Source organism: Miniopterus natalensis, chromosome 15 (assembly GCF_054644295.1).
Source record: "Miniopterus natalensis isolate mMinNat1 chromosome 15, mMinNat1.hap1, whole genome shotgun sequence".
Taxonomy (NCBI): domain Eukaryota; kingdom Metazoa; phylum Chordata; class Mammalia; order Chiroptera; family Miniopteridae; genus Miniopterus; species Miniopterus natalensis.
Window position 1 is genome coordinate 6,834,032 of NC_142095.1, and position 22,854 is coordinate 6,856,885.

At 54.1% G+C, this 22,854-nt stretch overlaps 2 protein-coding genes across 4 annotated transcripts in view; one reads left to right on the forward strand and one right to left on the reverse strand.

Moving 5' to 3' along the window:
• Positions 1-318: 318 nt before the first annotated feature.
• Positions 319-4,519, forward strand: CCK (cholecystokinin). 2 transcript variants are annotated; one of them, XM_087824590.1, is made up of 3 exons: positions 319-458; positions 1,386-1,601; positions 4,133-4,519. In XM_087824590.1, the coding sequence occupies exons 2-3, from the start codon at positions 1,388-1,390 to the stop codon at positions 4,264-4,266; spliced, it is 348 nt and encodes a 115-aa protein (XP_087680716.1). In that variant the 5' UTR covers positions 319-458; positions 1,386-1,387; the 3' UTR covers positions 4,267-4,519. The 2 variants fall into 2 exon arrangements, with proteins under 2 accessions (XP_087680716.1, XP_016051684.2); XM_016196198.2 differs by lacking the exon at positions 319-458 and having other exon boundaries at positions 1,336-1,601.
• Positions 4,520-9,149: 4,630 nt separating this feature from the next.
• TRAK1 (trafficking kinesin protein 1) overlaps positions 9,150-22,854 on the reverse strand; it is an 85,693-nt gene continuing 71,988 nt past the window's right edge. For both annotated transcript variants that reach the window (XM_087824818.1, XM_087824819.1), the window contains 3 exons: positions 21,032-21,187; positions 14,970-15,072; positions 9,150-11,935 (listed from right to left, as the gene is read on the reverse strand). In XM_087824818.1, coding sequence (XP_087680944.1) covers positions 11,137-11,935; positions 14,970-15,072; positions 21,032-21,187 — 1,058 coding nt within the window. In that variant the 3' untranslated portion in view covers positions 9,150-11,136. The remainder of the gene's footprint in view (positions 11,936-14,969; positions 15,073-21,031; positions 21,188-22,854) is intronic.

Here is a 22,854-nt window from a genome sequence, read left to right on the forward strand (position 1 = left end):
ACTCTAACACCAGCCCTGCCCAGTGTCCCCCCAGCTTCCTTCCCGGCCCCTCGGGTCCCCAAAGAAGACTAAACGCGGGCAGTTTCCCATCGCGGAGGGGACCCCCGAGCCCCAGGCCTCCCACCCTGGGGAGCTCCGTGCCGGGCGGGGCGGGGCAGGGAGCCCCTGGGGCGGGGAGGCGGCTGGACACCCGGCCCCCCGGGCGCGCGCGGCGCCCTCTCCCCCGGGAGCCACGCCCCCGCCGCCGCCCCGCCCCCGCCGCCGCCCCGCACCCGCCGCCGCCCCGCACCCGCCCTCTGAGCACGTGCCGCTGCGGGCGCGTCGGCGCCCCGCGAACAGCTGACTGGCCCCGCGCCGGGCGGGGCTATTTAAGAGGCGGCCGCGGGCCGGGCCCCGAACTGGCTCGGCTCCCCCGCCGCTCCGCTGGACCGCGACGCGGGCGACAGTCTCCTGCGGAGGTAGGTGCGGGCTCTCGGCCGTCCGCGGGGAGCCCGAGTGCCGGCGTCCCTGCAGGACGCTGGTCTCCAGGTCCGCGCCCCTCGCACTTCGTTTCCCTGGGGTGGTTTTGGGGTCTTCCTGCGGCGTCTCCCGCTGTCGGGAACGCTGCGCTCGGGGTGCGCCCCGTGGGGCTGCTCTGCGGGGCGCCGCGGTCCTTGGGGGGCCGTGGACACAAACCACCAGGAGGCTCTGGGATTCAAGTCCATCTTCCTCAATAGCGCAGCACAGTTCCCCGGGGACGTGCGTTTTATTTGCTCGCGGATCTAAAACGCAGCGGAGCTTTGCCAACCCGACTGACAACCGAGCCCGTATTTCTGAGTTTTTCCCCCCCTCCAACCCTGCCTGTGCCAATTCCCGCGTGCATATGGAAGAAACTTTATAAATATGGCTTTCACTTATTGCTCTCTTTCCCCCCCACCATTTATTCCCCTATTTGAAAGCCTCTTAGCCGTCTGGAAGGTGCTGCCTTCCGTCCAGGGTCCATTTCTCCCACCGCGGCTTCCCCCTAGGAGATGTCCACACGGTCGTTCATCTCTCGCTCTGGCAGTTAGGGGAAGACAGACGCTCTAGAAACACCTCCTCACACTCAAGGCAAACAGAAGACGTTCCTTCTGCTAAACAGGGCAGAAGACGGGGCTCTGTCCGCCCCCAGGCACCGGGCGTCTTTGCCCAAAAGACAAGCGGGGTGCGCCCGGACGCGCGTCCCGAGGCCACCGCGCTCGCGTCTGCGCTGGGCGAGCCCTGGCGCTTGCACCCTCCTGGCGCGTCTGGAGCGCCGCGGGTTTGCACTGAGCCCCCTCCCCCGTACCCCGGCTGCCCCGACCCTCCGCGAGAGCCTACGGCTGCCTCACCTTTCCGTTCACGGCCGCCCCCTTTGCTCTCCGCAGCCATGAACAGCGGCGTGTGCCTGTGCGTGCTGGTGGCGGCCCTGGCGGCGGGCGCCCTGGCGCAGCCCCTGCCTCCCGCGGATCCCGAGGGCCCTGGGGCGCAGCGGGTCGAGGAGGCGCCCCGGAGACAGCTGAGGGCGGTGCAGAGGGCGGACGGCGAGCCCCGAGCGCACCTGGGCGCGCTGCTGGCCAGATACATCCAGCAGGCCCGGAAAGGTACCGACGCCGCGCCCCCCCCATCCTGCCCCTGCGCGGGGCTCCCAGCCCTGACCCTCTTCTCTAGCGTCTGGCTGATGGAGGTGGGTAAACCCTCGGGAGGAAACACAGGCGACACTTTGAGCTGAAAGGTTTTTCACTTTTTTCTTTCTTTCTCGAGTTACACCGCGCAGGGCAGTGCAGTTTCCCGGACGTCCTTTGTAGCAAACTGAGAGCGAGTGTGGGGCTCTCATCAGTCAGGGAAACCTTTTTAAAAAGCTTGCTTTAATTTTTGCTAACGGTGTTGCTGCTGAAGTGCTGCACCATATTATAGACACATTAAAAGAAACTTCCTGAACCAATTACTGACTCCAAAAGGGTTCACAGGTCCACTAACCAGCCTTTTCTGTAAATGCACAGGATGCTCGAGACTGACAACAGTTTAAAAAGAAGAGACAATGTGTCAGTTTTCGCCAAAGTCTGTAACAGGAGGAAAGAATCAGTAGCAGGTTTGAGTTCTTGGCAGTGATTTAACATAATTACCCAACAGGAGACATGTTTGTGATTTTGCTCTTGGAGAGGCGTTCCCAGCTGCAGCCCCATCAGAGGTTTTCTCCAGGAATGAGGTGATCCAGCAGCTTGCTGGCTGAGTGGCTGACACACAGCCCGGTCCCTTTCCTGGGCCTGCCTGTCTCACCTGTAAAGAGGGGAGGAGGCTAGAGTTCCACGCTTGGGGAGTGTCAGGGGAAGGCCCGTCCATCTCTAGGGTCCTAAGGAATTGTGACCGGGGCTGGGGCAGGTTTTTCCAATCAATTCTATCCCCAGTGGCAATGATGGTGAACACGCTGTTCTGAGGGGCAGCGAGCTAAATTGGACCCACACACCTGGACAGCAGAACCACAACAAACACTGCTGGGTGTGCCCAGGGCCTGGATCTGAGCCGTGGCCCCCGGCTTGATCAGATGGGGGAGAAAGCCATAGGGGAGTCTCCTATAGTTTCCTGCGAAGGTGAGACCGGTTTTGAGCAGTCGATTTCAGAAGGGAGCAGAAGATGGTTTGTTATATTTCTTCCTCTCTTTGGGAAATTGTCCCAACTACCATCTTCTGTTTTATTTCCCTAATTAAATGGAAAGATGTGGAAGAAATACCAATCAGAGGACAACATCCAAAAACCTTTGAGGTTCCTAGTGATTGTCTGTCTGAAAGTTACTGAAATATCTGTCCTTGGACGTGGGCTGACTTTCAGCCAAGCCGGTCTGAAATACCCTTGGCTTTTCACCAAGCCGTAATCTGGAGTCTCCCCCCACCTCCAGGAAAGATGCACGAGAAACGGTTCTGGGAAGGAAGCCGGTCGCCAAACCGGTCCCCTAGAACTGACCCTTGGCGGTGGCTTATCCCACACATTTTAGCTGGAATCATACTCTTCTGTTTGAGAGATATGAACAAAGAATAAATATTTACTAACATAAATACTATACAGTTTCTTTGTTTGACGTGTTTTGAGGTCACGTCAGATGTTTTTCTCAGCTGTCGTATATATTGTGCGTAAAGGCTCTAAAGTACACAGTGCACCCTGGGCAGTGCTCGCAAGCTTGGCATTGGGAACTGTCTGCAGAGCTCTCACTGATCTGAGGAGAAGTGGTTCCCTTGGAGGTTTGTGGCCAGCAAAGCCCCTGGGCCACAAAAAGTGGGGACACAGTGGCCCCCAATACAGTGGGAACCTCTGAGTGGTCCTTCATCCCTCTACTCTTGAGGCCACCTTGGCTTTGCCCATGGAGGTCCCAGAGGGACTTCTCTTGTCCCTTAGTTTGCACCGGAGAAGGCTTTCTACTGGTTTCCGACCCAGGAGGCCACTGTCTGATCTCTGGGCAGGGACTGTGTCATGTGCGTGGGAAGGAACCGCCGCCTCGTGTCCCTGCTCACTCAGTGTGAATGATATCCTGAGGTGCAACGAGGACCATCCTGTTCCTAAGGACTTAACTGCCACCCCAAAGGGCCCATTTCGGGCTCAGTTTCTGCACTTTGGTCAAAACGGCTGCATTAAATCACCTCTCTGCCCGCCCTCCTTCGGGTGCTGCTGGCCTGCCAAGTTTTGAGTCTGACAGTGGGCCTTTTTCTTAATACCACTTTTTGAAAAGAAGGGAGCTTTCAGATGAATGATTTTTAAAGGGTATTTGTCTAGCAATAGGACTTGATTCCATTTTTTCTTTAACCGTGCCAATATCAGAATATTGTCATCACATCACCTTAACGAGAGCCAGGGATGCTCAGGGTCGGGGAGGGGTGAGCGACAGGCCTGGGGAAGGGCTGGGGGAGGCCCTGGTTGGCTTCTGCTGCTGGGCCGGCTACGTGGGGGGCGGGGGGAGACAGACGTGGGGCCGCCTCCTCTCTAGACCCCGGTCCAGCAATCTCGCCCTCTCCGTGGCTCTCTGATGCCTGTAAGAAGGTGCACAGGACCCATTGCCTGGCTTCCCCACTGCTCTCCTTTACAAATCGAACTGGTGACGTTTGAGGGGTAACGGCTGCGTTTCCTTCCTCCCCGCCCCTGGCAGCTCCTTCTGGCCGAATGCCCGCCATCAAGAACCTGCAGAGCCGGGACCCCAGCCACAGGATCAGCGACCGGGACTACATGGGCTGGATGGACTTCGGCCGGCGCAGCGCCGAGGAATACGAGTACCCCTCCTAGGGCGCCGCCTCAGCGCCACCAAGCGCCTCCAGACTCCCCGGAGGCGGGATAACAAAACAGTCACACTCACAGCTCATCGTCTCTGCAGTTTGACATTTTGTCTATTTATTAAGTTCTCCACGTGAAAACCCTGTGAGGTTGTCTGGCACAGCCAGCACCTCAGCAGAATTGTACAAACGGAAGACAGCTGTCTCCCTCATCCGTGACCCCTGGTTCCAAAGTGTGGCGATGCTATTAAAGTGATTTCATTCTGTGCCTTCGTTCCCTGTGTCTCCGGTTCAGTCCCCAGAAGGTTCGAGGAGGGAAGGTCCCGGTGCCCAGGGACAAACTCCTGCAGCAGAGGGTCCCCGAGGGGGTGAGAAATGAGGGTGGGGCGGGGAGCTGAGCCTGTGAAAGGGCCTCTGCGCCAGCTGCAGGCCCAGCCCTGGCCACCCTGGCTGCCGGGGCCCCAGCTGGCACCACTGCAGAAAGAACCCGCCCTGCTTGCAGCCAGGGCCTGCTGGTCGGGGTAAAGCCCAGAGAGGCAGCTGGAGACGGAGCGGCATTAGCGTGGGAATGAGTGGTGGCTTTGAGAGGACCCGACGGAGCTTCCTGGGCGAGGGTGGGAGGGAGCCTGAAGACCTGTTCCCCTAAGCCCCATTCAGCACCTCCACTGCATTCGGGATGGGCCCCGTCTAACCGCAGTGTCCTGCTCTGATCCCCAGGCCACTTGCCAACACAGGGACCAGGAGCTAAGCTGAGCAAGTCTCACAACAGCTCCCCAGCTCTGCTTTAAGGGGCCCCGGGGTTCCCCGCTTCCTCCTCTCCCACCCTCACCCACTCACTCCTCTCCACCCCCCACCCTCTGCCAGCTGCCCCTCTTGAATCCCTCCGACTTGCCTGCCCTCCACCCCAGGCCACTCCTCCTCCAGCCGTCCTGGCCATTTGCACCCTTGGCTCTGCCAATTAGGGCTGGTCTTCAGATTCCTTTTTGTGGATCCATTGGAATTTACAAGTTGAAAACAAAAACAGCTCTCATTCTAGCCCAACACACACCGTTTCCCTACCCCACTCCCATTTTATAGATAATAAACCTGCCTAGGACCACACAGGGAGTGGGTGGTGGAGCCTGCGGCCCTCTCCGGAATCAGCTCCTTGCCAGGCTGAGACAAACAAGTTGCCTGGTGGTCGCTGCACCTGCTGATGCCCTGAACCTCCGGCTTAAGAGGCCAGGCCTGCCCTGACCCGTGACTACTCAAGTCTCAGCGCAGCCAGCAGCCAGGGCGTGAACAGAGTTCCCTTTCCCAAGATTTACCCAAACCTGACGGTAACACATCTTCGCAAGGGGGATCTTTACACAACGCACCCCAACCTCCAGCACCCAAAGGCACCTTTGTTCTCAGGTTCAGCCAGTCGCAGGTAACAGGAAAGGGGGACTGAGGGAACTTCTATGTTTATTCTTTTAACAACACAAAAACACTTTTTTTCCTTGTCTCGGGTTTAAAGAGACAAAGGAAAGAATCTTGACTTCCAGATTGAGATGGAGCCACATTAGCATATTGGGTGGGTTTGTTTTTTTTTCCAGTATCTTCAAATTATTGCCAGCCCTGAAGATAATTAAATCAGAGATCAAGCCAAAAGAGAAAAAATATTGCCTGGCTAAATTTCCTCTGGGCTCTGGGTTCTGAAAGGATTTATTAAACTCACCTGTTGGTATCTGCCGCCTGCTCCGAGTTGTGTTCTCAGAGAACCAGGACCGGGGGCTCCCAGATGAGGGAGCGCCTGCCCGGGATTCCCCAGGGTGCCTGTCGCTTAGTGACATCTAATCACCCGGGTGTCCGTGAAGTTCTTAGGCGCTTACCTAACCCGAGAAAAAGGAAGTTGGTTCCACCTACAGAAGACGATAGTGCCGCCCAGTGGAAAACTGCTTAGAAAACTGCTCCTCGGGGAGCCAGCTGTGTGAGACCCGCAGGGTTCAGGCTCATTCCTCTTTGCCCACCTGCCCTTTATCCAACCCTGTCAGCTGGACCGCTCAAACCGGAAAATTAAGGACATGGGGCTGTTTTCTAACAATGGGTGTTTTCTGTTATTTTAATTTTGAAACTTTCACATGGCTGCCAAAAGGCCCCAGGGTTTGGAAAATCACCAATAAAACCGAAGAGAGAACAAGACGACTGACAAGTGAGGTACTTTCTATAGAATCAAAACAGAGAAACAGGACATTTAGATATATTTGGATACATTTAGATCTATAGTTACCAACTTGTCGCTTGGTAACTATGGTTACCTCTAATTAGTGAGCTCCGGATGCTTTCGAGATTTGAGTGGAGGGAAATTAAAAGGAAACACAATTCCAAATAAGTAGCAAATCAGCTTCTTCCCCTTCCCCTTCTGACTCTCCTTGCATAATGAGGACCCATAAACCAAAATTGGGAGTTGAGGTCCTCTTGAAGGAGGTGACACCAGAGGCCAGGGCGCGTGGGACAGGAGGCTCACCGCAGAATCAGGCTGAGGCAGGAGGCCCGGGGGGCTGAAGCCGGGCGAGCGGTAAGGCTGATACCCAGTGTTCATTTGAAGTGTGTACGTGTTCAATACGGAAGACTTCCCGTTCAGTTACGACTACAGGACAACAAAGTTGAACGTAATTGTGAGTCTCTATATTAAATATTCTACACACACTTTCAATGAGTAACACTCACTATTCTCATAATTCTTTTCTTTCCCCGTTATGTTCGTTCTTTGATTTTTGAAATGTAACTTAATGTCTGTTGAAAGTCATTTAAAAATTGGTCTTGGGTTTTGTATTTTTTTTAATTCTCTTTTCCCTGCAATTCATTGTTATTGTATTTGACACAACTCCTGGCCCATGATGGATTGATTTAAAACAAACCAACGGATTCTGAGTTGCTTTCCTGGGAAAAGCCAACCCTCCCGAATGCAGGCTTGGATGCTCAGGGCCTGTTCCTTCAGGTTTTCTCCTGTCTCCGAGTGCCCTCTACTGGCCACCGAAAATACATTGTCCCAGGAGAAGATGTTTTCCAGCCATGAGCCCAAATGTGCAAAAAATTAGTTTTGTATTTTTCTAAATCCTGACTTAATTCCTATTATGAGCTCCCAGTCCATTCCGATAATTAAGAATAACTTCCCACCTCCACCAACTTCTCTCCAGGTGGCCTCTATGTCCCCGTGCCCATACTCATGTGAGCTGGGGGGGGGGGGGCATGTGCCTACATTCTTTGTCCTGTTGAAAAAACCCCAGGGCATACCTGTGTCTCTGCTCCCAAGCAGCGTTTGGAAGTGAGTCCCACATCTGTCTGGGGCCAGATACTTGCTGCCATTTCCGCTGTCCCTGCCCCATGTGGTCACTGCCGTGTTGGAGATGAGGAGCTGGCATGGGTTCTGGAACATCTCCACTCCCTCCCCTAAATTAGCTCAGTTGTCCTTGGATCCCCAGACCCATCAGGGGCTTCTTCCAAGACCCTGCACTTGGCTTGGGGATAGGGAAGGTGACTGCTATGCCAGCTGTGGGTAGGAACCCTCTACCCAAGAATCTCACTGGCTTAACACCACCGTTCGTTCCTCTTTCAGATCACATGTCACACGCAGGTTGGCAGGGAGTCTGGTCCACGCCGTTCCTTGGAGACCCAGGATGATAGAGGCTCCGCCAACATGTGACACCACCATCTCAAGGCGTGGCTTCAGGGGAGGAGGGGAGCATGGCTGCTTCTCTGCTCACAGCCCACTGGCCAAAACTAGTCGTGTGCGTCCTTGCCCACGATGTGCCTGGGAAACATGTAGACCAGATGGCCCGTGTGGTGAACACCATGGTCTCTGCCACAACCACGCTCCACTTCTTTACTGATGCCCAGCCACAGGGCCTCTGTCTGCTCCTCAAACACAACAAATGCTTTCCTACCTTTGCGCCTTGGCACCAGTTGCCCTCTGCCCAAATGCTCTTGTGCCACATCTCACATGGTTGACCCAAATGCTACCGCCCTGAGAGGCCTTCCCCAACTGGCCAAAGCAGCCACCCGCCCCTCACAATTCTCTGCTAGCCCTCGGCAGGCCATGCTCCCAGGTTCAGCGTCTCTCCTCCGACCTGATCCCATGAGAGAAGCTGCTCGCTGGTTTATCATCAGATCCCTGCTATCAACAACTCCTGCCATATGGCAGACGTTCAGAATATACTTACCCAGCCAACTAACCGTAAGTATTCCTGTGCCTGTTCCACAGGTTAAAAAATGGGGGACCCAAAGAAGGGGCTTGCCCAAGGTGACACCACTGCAAGATGGTAGCACCTGGTATAAGACCCACACAGCGGCCACCCACTGCTTGCATGATTTCGCTACTTCCCAACACTGAGATGGCAGAATGTGTTGTATTTCACCCCTTTTTCACAGTTCTCTATTTGGTGACCCTCTATTTGGTGTTTAGTTTTTAAGTCTCTTAACACAACTCTACAGAGGTCAATTTGGTACCATCTGTCAAGGACTTTATCTCACAGATGTGCTCGCATATGTAAAAAATTACATATATGCAAGGTTTTTTTGTGACAGTGCTGTGATAGCAAAATATTAGAATTAACTCAATGCCCGGCTGTAGGACACTGGTCTAATCTGGTCACAGTGGATATATGCACATGGTGGAATAGTATGCAGCCCTGAAAAGTAGGGAAGAGCTTCAGGTTCTGATTGGAAAGTTGTCTAAGATACAATATTATGTTAAAAGAAGGATTGGATATAACTATGTAAAGAACCACATAGCATTTGTTCATTTCCCCAAAGAACTGGATACCTTACAGAGAGAGGTCATCATCTATCAATGAAAAAGATTAAAAGATGCAAATCAGAATACCAATGTGGTTTCCATCATTTGAACTTATTTTATTGATATTCATTAGCAAATAAAATTTGTTGATTTTTGATGCATTACAACACACTTGTTGATAGTGGTTGCCTGATGTTGATCATTTATTTGCTAAATACTGCAACCTCCAAACTGCTGATTTTTACACTGGTGTTTCCTTTGTGACGATGGGTAGCTCCTCTCTCTGAATACATAAAGTGGTCCATTCAGTCCATGGTTTTCATGTTCCTTTGTTATTCTACCTACTGCTTTAAAATACATTCAAATAAAAAGATACACGTTCCTTGCATTGAGTGCACACATACAGCCACAAGGGGTGTTGAAAATAATTGACCAACACCCTCGTGTTCACAGAATAAATAGTCTGAAATCTTGGGACCGAGGCTCGTTCCTGGGGACTTTCTTACAGTATCTCGTGTGGACATAAGGTTACACTCCTTCAGTTGAATGACACATCCTTTGCCAAGGGAGGAGGGGGACGAGGGATGCAAAGTGGCAATTTCATTTGCATGTGATGCTATCCTTGCATAAATGTTGGAAACAAATGGCCACGGGACACCGTGAGGTACACTGTAGTCTTCAGATTAAAATAAATAAACAACCTGCCCAGACGGGGATGCCACAGACACTGTGACCGGAGCTGGAGAGAAGACGCTTGTTTAAAATACAGCATATATAAATAATAAATAAAAGTCCAAAACTCATTCGGCGACAGTGGCGGGACCAGGCTCCCTTGCTCACTCATGTACGTCTCACAAGCACCTCCATATTTTCCTAAGGATAACAGTGGCCCTGGGAGATGGAAGGCTTTCGGGAGAAGGAATACCTTGTGGTGACTGTTCTGTTCTAAAGCAAGAGGGCAAAGTATGTGGGGGTTGAATGGCTGCCACGAAAGACCACGGAAGTAAAGCATGTGGACAGACTTGGGTCTCAGCTGAAGGCCAAAGCCTCGTTTCTCTCATAAACCAGGTTAGTATTATGTTTGGTTGTGGTTCTTTTTCCTTTGACTGTTGAACGATTTCATTCACAACCTTTTCCCTGCCCCCTTTCCTTTCAATGTTACTGTTGAGGTTGTCTTGGGTCTGGTCTTACTCCATCTGGTTGTGCTGCTGGGTCCCAGAAATAAGCTGCTATCTCCTTAGGGGCCTGGTGTGTTTGCCGCTTGTACTTTGATGTCATAGAACCACAGAGAGAGCAGACACTGGGCCTTCCCCACCTAGGACTGCTACTTCTCTGCCTACAAATATAAAATTGAATCAGGACACACACAGCCCACAGGGGCTGCAAATTGGTTCAGTGGGAGTGTAAACACATTCTCTTTCGGGTCAGGTGTCTGGCCTGACAGCTGAATGCAAGACACTGAAGGATGACTTCAGGTTGAAGGCGTGGAGAGCAAAAGTCACACCTCAAAAAAGAAGCAACCATCCACTGAGGCAGTGTAACGAAGGTCCTGAAGGAGCTGGGCCACCCATAAAAGAAAGAACAGCTCTCTGGTCCTGAAAGCCACGCCAGCTGCATGTGGCCAAGAATGGAGGTTCCTTACGCTCTTACAGGGGTGGGCGAGGCGAGGTGCCCAATGACATGGGGCGGGGGGGGTCATTGTGCCCTGTGCCATGTGACAGCTCACGACAAGCACACTGGCAGCCAGCCATAAGTTCCCTGGTTTCCTATCCATGGGATAAGAACACCCTGGGGAGTTTCAGTGCTTCTCAAAGGACAAGAGGAGAAAAGGACACCTGCCTGCCCTGCCCCACCAGGCTAGCACAGGTGAAGTCCTCAGGAGAGCAATGACAGTGCAGGGGCACTGCCCATGGGATCTAAAGAAAGGGCAGGTCGGATACTGGTCTCCAAGTCCTATGTACACATTTTACAAAGTCTCCACTCTTCCTCCATTAGGCACAAGGTTGATTTGTCTAGTTCAGGAGGGGATGGGCGCAGAGGGAAGAGAGAGCGCGCAGTGCAGGGGGGAAGCGAGGGAGGAAGGACAAGACTGGTCTCCTCCGAGGAAGGGCCCCCCTGCCACCCTCACCGCAAGCTGGTTTGTTTGGGGAGCTTAGCACCCATCAAGATGCCTGAGGTGAGAGTCACAGGGGCCTTCATCTGCATGCTGGACCCCACCATGGTGGGAAAGCTGCGATTCCGCCGGATGCCACTGCTGAGCTGCAGCCCACCCATGGCATTTGTGACGCTGGGACAGCCGAGAGGCAGGCCCTCGGGTCCCAGTCCTCCAGGGACAAGGGCCTGTGCTGGGCCCGAGGGCCCACAGAGGAGAGGTCCCTGGTCCTCAGTCAAGGTGGGGATGTGGGCTCGCCCTGAGTTCACCACTTTGGCCACACCAAACCTCCTCACTTTGTCCACGAGGTTGAGGTTGGAGACAGACACATCTGTCTGACTCTCACTGCTCTGGACGGGCTTCTTCTCCCTCACCTCCCTCAGGATGGAGCTGGCGGGCTTGGAGGCCAGGAAGTTGTCATAGGGAGGGCTCGTGCACTTGAACTCAAAGGAGGGCGGGGAAGACGTGGGTGTCTGCATGGGCGAGTTGGGCGGAGTGGAGGGGATCACGGCCATCCTGGGGGTGTAGGAGTGCAGGAGGGAGCCTCGGCCAGCCCTGTCCCAGCTCTGCGGGTCATACACTGCCGCAGAGATGCCCCGTTCCTTCAGCAGCCACACCAGCCCCAGCGATGTGCTCATGGTGGTTGTGGACTCGCGGATGTTAGTGAAGGACTCAGCCAGGCTCAGTCTCCGGGGAGTGCACGGCGTGGCCACCGGCGTGGACTTCAAGTGGCTGGTGCTGCCACAAGTTGGAGTCGGGGCTGAGTTAAGGCTGAAAGGAAAAGAGGTCATTCATCAGAAAATGCCTATGAGCACCAGGAAAAGGGGGCAGTGGCCAGTTTCCTGCAGGGATGCAGGGCAGGCCTGGGACAGGATGAGAGGACACCCCCCCAGCCCAGGCTCCCCAGATGCCTCTTTCCATGTCTGCACCTCCCCTCACCCCTGGGGGCTCGGATTCCCTTAGGTGGGGCATGGATTCAGTTTGCAGGAAGTTGCACACGATTTCTGTCTCTCAGCCCTGTAAGGTGCATTTAAGTGTCCCCTTTGCAGGTGAGGAAACAGGCTCTGAGTTAGGTGGCTTACTCAATGTCACAGTAAGCTATTAAGTGGGAGACCCCAAATTCGAACCCAAGTATAGTGACCCCCAGAACAAAGTTCCTTCCTACTACTTACTCCCCTGAGGTCAGAAGTTACCCACGACTATGGGTTATGAGTTTATCTAGGAATGGCCAGAGCAGGTGAGACATTCAGGTGGAGGGACTTTGGGTGACGGGGAGATGGAGGCTGAAGGCGCACATCAAGTCATCAGCAGATACTGGCCTCCCTGACTCCCAGAATGGGGCAGCACCTAGCCCTCCCTGTGGTCCCCCAAATCCATAACTTGACAAGTGAAGTCATGGGGTTGGAGGAAGCCACATTGCATCTATGGAGCTGCATAGAGGAAAGTAAGGATTTCTACATCCACTCGTGTAGTGCTGACTGAGGACCCTCAGGTTCCAGAAGTTGGGGCTGGGAAGTAGGACAGAAAAGTGTAGAGGACCAGCAGGGGGCATGCCTAGCTGTCTGCTTAAAGGACAGGAGGGGCCCCCTTCTAACAGCTGTGACAGGAGGTGTGAGGCCACACCCACAGGTAGCCTGCAGGAGCAGCAGAGGGACCAAGCAGCACCCTCCTAACAGTCTCACGAGACCTGTCTTGCTGCCGCCCAAGCATGTGGCTGTGGCTGCAGCTGCAGGTGCCCCTTGGAGCAGGCCAGTGGGGTAATCCCCAGGAGCTGGGGACAGGGCCCTCTCTCCTCAGCCTGACAAGGAAAGGACCAGATTTGGGCAAAGCACCAACCTAGGGAAAGTGAAGGAAGGGGACACGCTCTGGAGCAGGTTCCTGGAGTGACTAGAGCATCTCCCCCAACCCCTTTTGGGAGGCAGCGCTCACAAGCCAGTCCAAGCGGAGGCATCATCTGGCTCCACACTCGGTGACCTCGCCGCTGACCGGTCAGCACAGGGAGAGGCACACAGAGCAGGCCCATCCCACACAAGCCCAGGGGCGCGGATGCTGGTGGCAGGGGCACTTGGAGAAATACGAGATTAGAAACCAGAGATTCCTAAAGTTAAAAGGTGGACTATTCAGCCCTGGCCAGTGTGTCTGTTAGTTGAGCACCGTCCCGTGCACCGAAAGGTTGCAGGTTTGATTCCCAGTCATGGCACATGCTGGGGTTGTGGGTTCTGTACCCAGTTGGGGTGTGTGCGGGAAACAGCCTATCAATATTTCTCTCTCACATCAATGTTTCTCTCTCTCTCTCTCTCTCTCTCTCCCTCTCCTTTCCTCTCTCTTTAAAAAGTCAATAAAAAACATATATATTTTTTAAAAAGGTGGTGTACTCTTCAAACAGGGCAGGTGGAATTCTACAAAATGTCGATCTACAAGCAACGGAGGGCAGTAAAGTTCTGGACCGAACATCCTGTTCCCAGGGCCGTTCCCAGGGAGTTTCCATTTTGTTTCAAGCTGCCATTCTTTCAAACTCAGACAAAAGCCTTCCCTTGCTCCCGACTGCCAGGCTTTCCCGTCCCTGACGCAGCCCTGTGGCTGCAGGCAGGCCGGCAGCTTTGAGTCCCAGGGCTGCATTCGGAAGAGCTCCAGGTGCCAGCCTCTCCCCAGGGGAAACCCTACCCCGTGGTGTGAAGCACAATCTCTTCCTCACAGGTCCTCTGGAGGCAGGGAGGGCGATGGAGAAGAAAAGCTAAGATGTGGAGACCCCCTTCGGGTGAGAACTGTGGTTAGGCCTGTATTAGTGCTGGCGCTCGGCTCGACTGGGGCGTTTAGATGGGTTAGGGGCATCCACCGTCGGGGCCGAGTTAGCCAGGCACAACCACAGAGACACATCCACGCCTAAGTCCTGGGTTAGTGGCGGCCACGCGTGCACACACAGCCCTTTCCACGTGGCCCTGCCGGGGCAGGCACGGCTGGCGTGTGCTCACCCCCTGCCTTGCCCGTGGGCTCACTGTCTGCCCTACATCTCCTCTCAGCTCAACGGGGCATGGGGCTGCTTCGCCGTCCTCCGCACATGACCTGCGGAGAGTTATTCAGAGTTGAAGGCAGCTGCTCCCTCCAAGCTGGCCCTGCTCGCCTCCCCCCCTCTGGGCTTCACCTTCAGTCCCCAGCATCTCATACCGCAGAGAAAATGGCTGGGGGTGGGGGCCCTCCCTTTCACTGGAAGCTGGGGAAGGCCTGAAATCAAGCCACACCGACCACCCCAAGCCATACAAGTCCCCTCGCCAGATGGTGCCAACCTCTATTGCTTCTCAGAGACACCGGCGGAAAATGGACCATGTTGGACATGTGGTGTGGTCTTCAAATCTGATCATTTCAATCATTACAGTGAAGCTGTGGTGCATGGTTCCTGCAGTCTATCCCAGGGGCACAGGGGCTTCCAGGGGCTCAGCGAGGAAACGCCATGCTCTACTGGCAAACTTCCAGGCAAAAGCCACCAGACTTGGCCTTAGGGCCTATGAGTGTCAGCTTCAGCTGGTGAAGGAGAGGCCTGAGAATCTTCCATAACCAACTAAGAGAGCAACTAGAGGTGGTCCAGGTCTCTCTATCTGCATGGATCTGAATTAACAGGGACCTCGAGTCACAAGAAAATACGGGACCCAGTATAGGAGCCTGCAAGTGCTTAGGAGATGCCCCAGTTGGCCCGAGTTGGTGTTGAATGAGCTTCTGTACTTGGGTTTTCTCAACATTACATCTCCCAGGGAGAGCCCCCCCCTTACCCTGCCCCTGCCCCCCCCCACCCAGGGCCGGGGCCCCTTACCTTGGTGTGACCCGTGTGAGCTCGTCTGAAGGATGCAGGATGCGACAGGTGGTGAAGGTGAAGGTGGAGTTGGTCTGTGACATGCACTTCCCAGGGTGGTGTGCTAAATCGGGGGAGGGGAAGGGACAAAACATGTTTCTTGCATCCAAGTACACCCGTGAGAAAAGGACCCAGCTCAGACCTCAACAGATGCAAGAAGCGATGAGCTACCTTGATAACCGGATCTGGGCCAGGAAGGTGAAACGCGAATGTTCTGGATCGAAGGTGGTGCCTCAAAACCAACCACACTTCTGAGCACTGGCGTGCAGAGCATCGGATTCCAGCTTCCGACCCAGTCCGCACAGGGCTCCCCATCGGAGTTCTCCGGTCAGTAGTGGATCCAGTTTGAGGGGCTATGGGGCCCATGGGGGGTAAATTTGGTTTCCCTCTTAAGAGGTCAGAATCTGCTTCGGTCTTTGTTGCTTTATATTTCTTTTGATTGGCAAACGGGTGCTGAACTCTGCCAAAGGGAGGGGATGGGCTCGGGGCAGGGAGAGGCTCTTGCCCCCTGGAAACAGGGCAAGGCTCACAGGGCTCCCTTTTCTGTTTATGCAGAAAGGGGCTTGGCTTGAGGATCCTGGTTCCACTACTGTCTATCTGTGGTCGTCAGGGGGGGACATGAGACCTCAGCTGCCTCAGCAACAACGTGGCTGAGACCCAGACCCGGGGCTCTCCATGGTGCTGTCTGACACACAACGATCCCAGCAGCACCAGCCCCTCCCCGGGCCACGTTTTTGCCATCTCTAGGATGTCTGATTTTAATGAAAATGAGACAGCAACAAGTGATCCTCCATTTATTTCCTTTTAAAGGTCTCCAGAGTTGTTGTTAAGGCAGCTGAAGGCTGTGAGCCGGAGCGAAGTAAATGACAGAAGCGTAAGGACCATGCATCAGAGGCTGGCAAGTGAGCAGTAAAGGCCTATGGGAGACATCATGATTGCAGAGGTCATCCTCATTCATAACTCAAACGTAAAAAAAAAAAAAAAATTAAAAAGGAAAAAAAAGATGCTGCTGCTGCAAATAGCATGCACAATGAAGGACTGGGGTGCCCCCTGCCCGCCCGGCCCAGCCCATCCCACCCCTGCAGCAGCTCAGCCCCCAGAGACCTCCTGGGAGAAAACTGATTAGAGACTATCAGAGGCCATGAGTGCCCTGAAGATTCAAAGGCTGTGAATGAGAATCTTCTAGCCCTTTATGGCAAGTTTTCTCTTGGATTTCACAAAAAGGAAAAGACAATACAGAAGAGATTGGTGCTCCAGGCCCACAGAGCCACACGTGGGTGATTGTGTCTTTAAAACAAAATAAAACCGGAAACCAGATGAAGGAAACAAACAAAAAATGTTGGAGACACGCGAATGGAAGGCAGGCAGGACAAAGCCAGAGCACAGAAATGATGGTGGTGACTCGAGGAGCAACATGAGACTGGTTTTTATGGTCCAACCGTCTCTCTGTGTCGACAGAGGCTCCCGTGGCCCCTGGCGTGGCAGCCAGCGCTACAGCCACGAAAGCAAACTCTCAACCACAGGGAACTCCAGGCCAAGGGCGGGGGGGGGGGCACATAAAAATAGCCTTTATGAATCTGTGCTTCTCAACCAACAGACGGAATGGTTTAGGAGCTCGGATAACCAAGAAACTGCTGCAAGCAAAACAAAAATGGAATAAGCTATGAAAAAAGGCAACCGAACAATCACGATTCTCCGACTGCCATGAGGTCTAGAAACAAAAGCAACAGAACGCCTGAGAGAAGCGTCCCAAATAACGCCAGGGGTTATTCAGGTGGGGTGGGAGGGAGAGGTGGAGAAAAGGGGGGTAAATAGAAGTAATTAAGACAAAACAGTTGAAAGACAGGTAACATTAAAAAAAAATCAAACGAAAGCAAGGCTGGATTTGCAATTAGAAGCGCGCCCCATTTAAACGCAAGGCCAAAACATCAGATGGAAGGGGTGTGACGTTCACTTCCTCCCCCCCATCGCGTCAGACCTCCGACTGCAGCGGGGGGTGTGCGATGGACGTTTCAGAGACAGTTGCATCAGCAGAAGCAAAACCCAGCTTATGCAAATGGATTTGGGGGACAGTAAAGGCTGCTAAAATTCAGAAGTCATTGTCCCCAGAAGTCAGAGAGCTTTAGAAGACCAAGGAGGATTAACCGGTATCAACAGAGCCAAAGCCAGAGGCTGGGCCCCTCCGAAATACCACTGGGACGCCTGGACCCGCCAGTTCTCCGCGTGTCACCGTCTGCCTGGCCGCTGCAGCACCTCCCTTCCTTGGGACACAACACAGGGACAGTGAGTCGCCCTCCGGGGGCTCCTTGCGATGCCACGGAGCAGCTCCGGGCCAGTTTCTACCACCCTGCAGGCAGGAGAGAGCCATTTTCACAGGAAGAGGCACAGCACCCCAGGGTAGGGGCTCGGGGCACGGGTGGCTCATTGCTGAAGTCCCCGGTCCCCGCCTGCACCGGGCCTGCCTGCAGCGCTGCTCACTCGGGCCTCCTAGGACGGGTTTCTTGGACTCAGTGCTCTGACTTCCTACCTAAACCCTCCTGCCCTCTTCTCTGCGTGACTCTCTCTCGGCGAGGTGCGGGGAGTAAACGGGTTAGAGCATTACCACTGACAAGTGCCTTCATGGGGATGTGATTCTCCGGGGACCGAGAAACCTGGGACTGACTGGAAAACTGGGCGGGTGCTTGGGATCCTGCTGCTGCACCAGTCACGGGGGAGCCTGGCGTCCCCACCCCACGCCCGTCTCCAGCGATGCCCTGGACGCCCCGCAGACTGCGCTGGGGGTCATCTGCAAGTGTGTTTCCCCGGGGGACTGCTGCTGCCGACCTCTCGGCTCCCGGAGCGATGGGCAGGGAAGCCCACCGCCCTCCCCACGGCCCACTGCTCTAATGGCGAGAAGAGGGAGGGAGCAAGGGCAAGGCCACTCTGGTGGGGACCTGAGGATGACCGGCCCTGTGGTCTGGGCATCCACGTCATCAGATTCGTACCCACCGAGGCGCATGCATTTCAGTCGTCTGAAGGGTGCTCTCCCTCCCCCACCCACAGGGAAGACAGGCCAGTAAGGTGCTGGGCAGAGCAGAAACTTCTCTTGAAAGGCCACTGTGGCATCTGGTCCTTAAAGGAGCCCTCGGGTGAGCCCACACAGATGTCAGAGAGCAGCTGCACCCGGGAGTGACAGCACAGCTGCCTGCATGGACCCTGTCCGAAGGGCTGCCAGGGTTTGTATGTTTCTATGGGCCTGTTTTAGGGTCTTTCCCCCACTTGAAATGGTCTCCACGTGTCTGAGTATTAAAATAAACGGACCCTCACTTTCCTCGTCTCTGCGGCTCTAATCCCACCTCCTTCTCTCGTTGAAAGATCAAGGCCTCCAAGAAAATTCAACTGGACTGTCCGTCCAACTGTCTACCTTTACCGCACGCAGGCTCTTCCCTGCTCACAAGTGCCTAACCCCAGAACACCGACAGCACAAGATAACGCCTCCTTCTGCGGATAAAGCGCACTTTCTGGGTGAATTAAAACATACAATGTCACTGAAAGAAAGTAAAACTATAATCTAAAAATCGTTTTAAACAATCCATTTTAATTATCTAAATTATTTACAAATATGAAAACAAGGACTCATCATTTTTAAGACATGGCATTTTAAAAACCAGCAAATGATGATACAATAATAATACATTAAAATATAATAAAAATGTTTTTCAGTATGTACTCCAAACTTTTTCTCCATGAGATAGCAGGCTCTAGACACGAGTGCCTAACATCAAGTCTTCCCAATTTCCTTCCATCATCCATTTGCAAGAAAAAAGGTTAATCGCCTTTTGTCTTCTAAGTTTCTCCCTACTGGGTCTTCCCAGGCAGAGGGCAGCTCCTGGGACTGAGCTGTCTGGCAACAGAAAAGGCCAAGCGTGAGGGGTGGACCAGGGAGGGGACCAGAGCAGCCTAGATGCAAATGCCAAGACAAAAGATGCCCAGGCCTTCCTGCTGAGGCTCACCCGTCTATCCTTGACTCCAAGATTGTGTGCCTAGTGCCACTTGGGGCCTCTGGGGTCATATCAAAATGGTCCCGTCCTTCCCAACAATAGAGAAAAAAGAGCCAAACCATTGTCCGGGACTTTTCTTTCTGCACCGAACTTCGAACGAGTCCTACCCAGAAAACGAGCCCCAAAGAACTCTGGCCTAAGCAATCAGACCTTTCCTAAGTTACCTTCAGCAATCCACATGCTTCTCTTTGATGGTTCACTTCCAACCTGACCCCTCTCCTCAGAGGTGCTGGGCTGGATGTGCTGCAGGGCTGAGTAAGGAGGGAAGGAGCAAGGTCCTCATCATTGGTCTCCTCTCTCCTTCTGTCTACCAGGAGAAGTTCTTAGCTGACCTGATAAGCTCTATTCCTTCTGCACAACTTCTCGAAGATGCACCTAATGGTGCTTCTTTAAACTTCCAGATACACCTTCTATTCCAGGTGCAGGGCTGCAGGGAGGGGTCATCACACTCGACATGATTCCTCCCACTTCAGCCACAAGAATCAGCAGACAGTGTTTCCTGTACTATTTTCTGCCTTCCCGAGGGTACCGGGGTGCTCATAACAAAGGGAGGGAACACCACGCTGGCTTCCCTTTCTTAAATGTGAAAAATACTACACAGTAAGCATTGTCATTCCCGTGCAAGCTTCATCTGCTAACTCAATTGCTACATAAGAAAAAATAAACCATAAATAAACCTATAGGCTACACAAATCCCTTTAACTTGATGACACCTCTAAAGTTTATGTTGAAGGTAAAAGAAAAGTTGGTCCCAATTACAGTCCCTTGGCCACAGGCGCCTGAACTCAGCCAGGGGATGGGAGATGCCACCAAGACCCTCGGCTCTGTCCAGCCTGGCACTGTGCAGGGAATGCAGCGGCCTTCAGGAATGACAATTATGAACCACGAGGATGAAAACACTGGTGAATCCACCCTTTCCTGGGTCTCTCCCTTTATCCCGTAAGAGTTTCCCTGTTCTCTTAGCACAGGCAGCCAGGAGGTCCGGGAAGCCTGACAAATAGTAACCACAGGACGCCTGTGTCCAGGCCCCGAGCACAAAGCTTTTCAACCCAGCGGCACCCAGGACGTGGGCAGTTCCGTAAACTCAGGGTCACGCTTTCATGCTTGCTGGGACAGTGGGGCGGGGGGGTTAGAGGGGAGACCAGACCGAGTTGTTTCCCAGATTCATCTAGCGTCCTCTCTCTGGAAGAGCTTCCTGATATCTCTTAGGCTTGGTTTGGTCAAGGAGTATTGCTGACGCTTTTTAAAAACCCACTTTTGAACAAACACGCGAGCTGGAAAGGAACACAAACACCTTCATTCAAGTTAGAAAAGTACGAAGGCTGATGGAGTGTCGTCTACGATTCTGAGCACGCGCCAGGCTTTCTCCTAGGCGAATGCAGCAGCAGCTGAGAGACTCGTTCGCCCAGCCCAGCCCAGCTCAGTGTGGGACTCAAGGATCTGTCCCTGAGACACAGGAAGAGACCCACAGCAGGGGGAGGGGAGCTGATGTGCTGGGGGGTGTTTGGGGGGGGCGAGAATCCACTTCTTTTTAGCAGCCTTTCCTGCTCCCCCTTCGAGAGCCCTGCTGGGGCGTACCTCCAAGGTGACCCACTTGTTACAAAAGGAGGCCCCGGACTCTAAAAACCAGAATTTTGCCATGGGAATGGTGTCATCACCCACACGGACGAGCGGAAGCTACAGACAGAGCGCCACTACGGATGGTGCCCGGGACAGAGGTGAGGACGGCCCAGAGCTCTGCCTCCGGTACGGGTGCCGGGCTCACGGGACTTAGCTGGGTGCCCTCACCAGACCCCTCCTCGGCCTCCGCCTCCGCCTCCGCGGCCGCCGGCGGCTCCTGCATCTCTTCTGGGAAAGCCTGAGGCCGGCTCGGGTAACTTCTGCCGCCTGAGACAGTCACGCGTGCTCGGGACCTCTCACCTGAGGTCTCTGGGCGCTGCACTGGCGTGGAGGTAGCTAGGCCCCGGGGGGAAATGTGGTCACCTGTGTCGTCTTCCTCAAAGTCGTTAAGGCAGTACACTTCATCCACGTCGACATCCAGCGTCCGGAAGCCCTTGGTGACCACCCCGGGCCGGGGGTCCAGGATGCCCCCGAGGTGAGGCTGGGCCAGCTGCTGCCAGTGGTGAAGGGTGGCGGAACCTGCGGGAGGAAGGGCGGACAAGGGGCGGGGAAGAGAGAGGGTTAGGATGGACGTCCAAGCTGACGGCCACTCGCCACCCTCCGGGCACCCGGCGGGACGTGAGCTCCGCGGTAGATGGACCCTGGCGGGGACACGGGTGGCACTGCCTCCCCCTCCTCCTCCACCACAGCAGCTAATACACACGATGCCCGTCGGAGGCACCAGCTTAAGGAATAAAAAATAAAATTTTTTTAAGTAAAATTCATGCCATACTGTGTGCCAAGGGTGTTTGGGACAAATGCTTTATTTTAAATCGATTGATGTCAACCCCCAAATCCAACACCACAACACTTCAGGAAAAGAGGGAATAAAATAAGCAAAACAGGCACAAGGTGGGGGCGGGTGGGGATGGGGGTGGGAGCAACGCGTCCTGATTCTATGCCACGTGCACACTGCTGGGAACAGGGGGACACAGCAGAGGCAGGCTGGGACAATGTCGAGCCAAGCCAGGGGCCTCAAGAAGAGAAAAGCAGAAAGGAAACTGCAGTAGCAGAGACGAGCAGTGGGCTAGCCCCGGCCTCCTTCACTTCGGTGCTCTGCATCTGCCAGCGACCTCGCCGCGCTCCAGGTTTAGGGATGGGGACCGGCCTACAGCGGGGTGACTGAAGGACACGGTAAGTCTTCACAGAGTCCTGAGGCAGAGGAGCCGATCTCCTGGGTGACACTGGACCCTGGGACTCAGGTGACATCATGCAAGGTCTGTAATAACACCAGCGTGTGTCCCCGAGGACCTGAGGGTGCCACAGGCGCTCACAAAGAGAAGTGTTCCAAGACCAAGTGCGCTTAGGACACCTGGGTTAAGAGGTGTCTTTCTGGAGGACCATCTCGGGACCTTCAGTGCGCTGCTCGATGCTGCGATTCTGCCCACAGCCCCCTTCCCCTCGGAGCACCAGCTACACCTCACGTGGCCCGGGAGGCTGGCATGCCAGCCTCACTCTCCAGGTGAAGTTAACCACAGAAATAAATACTCTACACTCAGGACAGACTTTGAGAGGGTCTCGGGCACAGGAAAGCAAGATTCTTCAGCACACGTGGCCTCCCAGACGGTCACTGTTGATTTACCAGTGGTGTCCTCTTTTGGGTGGGCAAGGCCCCCTCCAGGCCGCTAGGCAGCCCCATCAGAAAGGGGAAGCCAGGGATGCCCAGAGCTAGTAGCTCAGGAAGGCAACCAGGCATCTGACCGAGAAGCAGGGAACCCTCGCTCATCAATCAGGGGCTCCTGACCCTCAGGGGTGCCCAGCGAGGGCACCGCCTCTCATCACAGCTGGAAAGTGACTTTCCTACGGGGCAGTCTCAGCCAAGGAGCCGTGAAAGAATTTTGTAAATGTGCAATTTCAAATCCATTTAAGAGAGAGAAAAAATCGTCCCCACCGCACCGCCTGTCTTGTTTAGAAGACTTCCTGGACCCCTGCTTGCGTTCTGTCCAGTTTTAAGTATGCACAGTTCAATAGCAGCCTACTTAACTGGAATCTACTGAATATAAACAGAAAATATTTCTTCTCTTGCAGAAAAGAAATAACATTAAAAAAAAAAAAGATGCCTATAATGACACAGGACACCACACATCTGTTCTCTCACTAGGTGATAAGACACTTAGAGCAGTGGTTCTCAACTGGAGGTGATTCTG